At 48.2% G+C, this 2,291-nt stretch overlaps 1 protein-coding gene across 1 annotated transcript; it reads right to left on the reverse strand.

Annotated features, from left to right (window-relative positions):
• Window positions 1–703: 703 nt before the first annotated feature.
• Window positions 704–2,030, reverse strand: PPTG_19884 (hypothetical protein; the record flags this gene model as incomplete). The annotated part of the gene is made up of 2 exons (XM_008918458.1): window positions 704–1,658; window positions 1,777–2,030. 2 exons carry the CDS (start codon window positions 2,028–2,030, stop codon window positions 704–706), a joined length of 1,209 nt encoding a protein of 402 aa, XP_008916706.1.
• Window positions 2,031–2,291: the final 261 nt, after the last annotated feature.

The following is a 2,291-nucleotide window of genomic DNA, read 5'->3' on the forward strand; positions in this document are numbered from 1 at the left end:
TCCTCGCTTCAGGAGAAGCTTGTAGAGATGGAGGGGTACACGTGCAAGTTGGTGGCAGTCCAAGGCGAGGTTAAAGATTTGTTGGACCAAGAAAACGACAACGCGTTCGAGCTGCTCTCCATGTTGGTTAACGACACGTCTGAGGAGAGGACGTATGTGCCCACATTTCTGTGCTATTAGCCGAATGCTGCAAGATGCTGCAGGAGAAGTAAGCGTCGCCCGAATCTCAGTTAACGTTGCTCTCATTTAACGTTGTTAGTAGTTAACGTCGCTAATATATAACTTCGGCTACAGAACAACATTGAATATTGTACCTCCGCGCTGACGAGCAATAAGAGCATACAAGTTGTTACTGCAGCATTACTGCAGCATTGATCGCCGATTCCGACGTTGCTATGGCCGAGAAAAACAGACCAAAATGTCCCCATGGGCGTTCCAAGACGCATCAGCAAAGATCAGCGTCGGCGAACTTGGCGGATGTAACCACAGTGTCCAGTACGCTCACAAAGTCCGGCTCAAGATGCCAGCATCAAAAATTTCAAGCTCGACCGTCTAGCATTTCTGTCAATGTTATTGACCTAACACGTGAAGACATAATTGATTTAACAAGCGAAATGGAAGAGGATTAGGACGCCAGTCGTAAGGTGATACAAAGTTGAAGTTGAAGTGATACTAAAATTTTGTAACAACGAATATATTTCACCTAGTTCCAAATCTTCTTACTTCCTTTTCCAAAAGCGGCGGTAATCTGCTTGCCGATCCGTTTAGCTTCAGTTTGAAGTGATTCTTCAATAGGTTCGACGTGTGATCCGCATAATATTACCCACAGGAACCTTAGCCGCATTACTTTCACAACGTCTCGCGTTATAGCATCGACCGTGAATCCACAACCACCGTAGATAAACGAGTATGCCATCGCTGCGCCCATTACACGGCGGCTATATCCATCGGGTTGCATGGGCGACATTAACCATTCAATGTCCACGTCTGCTAGGAAGGGGTGCTCCTCTTTCCGCGCCACCTGGCTTTCCCACTGCGAGTGCCATGCACGAAGATATGGTAGTAGTTTAGCCGTCCATATTTTCTCCATTCGTTTTCTGTACCCTGTGGTACAAAGCGGATCGTACATGTGCACTGTGATCGTGCCGTGTCGATGTACAGCTACCACAATCAGCGTCCAGTGAGAACTCACGATGTTAATGAGGAGTATGACAAATCTCATTGAAAAAAGCTTGGCTCGCGGGGGAGACAGGAACGTCCGTTGGTCGGCCACAAACGACGAAAGTACGTGCACACCCACGTGGCTGGTGGTTATGATATCCAGAGCGTAGTTTAGCACAGCATCGTTTAGCCACGCACGGTCTGCCACATATCCTACCACTTCCTGGAAGAAGATTCCCTTCGTAGGGTCTTTGTGGTAGAATTTTGTGTGGCAACACGTCGACGAAAACATTGCACTGACCTCAGAGGATAGGTGCGTTAGTCTTTGCTTTGCCTCAGGTGCTGCCTTGCCGTCTGAGTCAGTCCGAGCAGCGAAAAACTCAATGGGCCTCCCAGTGACCTTCATCCAATCCTGGGTAATCCAATTTAGGTCTCTTTCCCACCAATCGCAACTTCTTGTGATTTCGTAGAACGTCGTCATCGTGTGTACGCATTCACTGCATCAAACCATAAGGCATTAAGTTAGTAAGGCTTCGGTAACGTTGCTGAAGCAACTATATAACGTCACTACAGCAACGATATTGCAATCCAGCAACGTCAAAGTTGCGACGTTACCTTGAAAATGGTTCCAGATGTGGTGTAACCCAGACGGCTAAGGTCTTGCCATCCGACGAGCTGAGTGTCGATGTAAGATCAACCACCTCCGGCGCCTTCTGTATATCTTTACACTCGTCCTTTTTAGAAGCCCTGAAGTCATTGATTGCAGCTTGCAATGAGACGGCCAGGTCCTTGGGTGTCACGTAGACAGTACGATGAGGCAGTCTGTTGGGTCCACGGCGGGCTCGTCCACGCAAAGTTTGTTCATTCATGATACACAGAAATCTTTCCAGACTATCAGCAGCAGTTTTAAGGCTCGGTGTATATAGCGCCCACTTCACGACCTCGGCCACTGTCGCTGTCAGACCCCTCGGATACTCGACTATCACATAGCGTGGTTTAGCAGCAACCGCGGACAACTTCTGCCGTAGCTTCTTTCGAGGTTTCCCTTGGTGGGGACGGGGAAGATTGAGCTCAACTTATCTCTTTGAATGTCAGCTACTAGCTCTGTAACAGGCACATGCTTATTGGAG

Source organism: Phytophthora parasitica (assembly GCF_000247585.1).
Source record: "Phytophthora parasitica INRA-310 unplaced genomic scaffold supercont2.209, whole genome shotgun sequence".
In the NCBI taxonomy this organism is placed as follows: domain Eukaryota; phylum Oomycota; class Peronosporomycetes; order Peronosporales; family Peronosporaceae; genus Phytophthora; species Phytophthora nicotianae.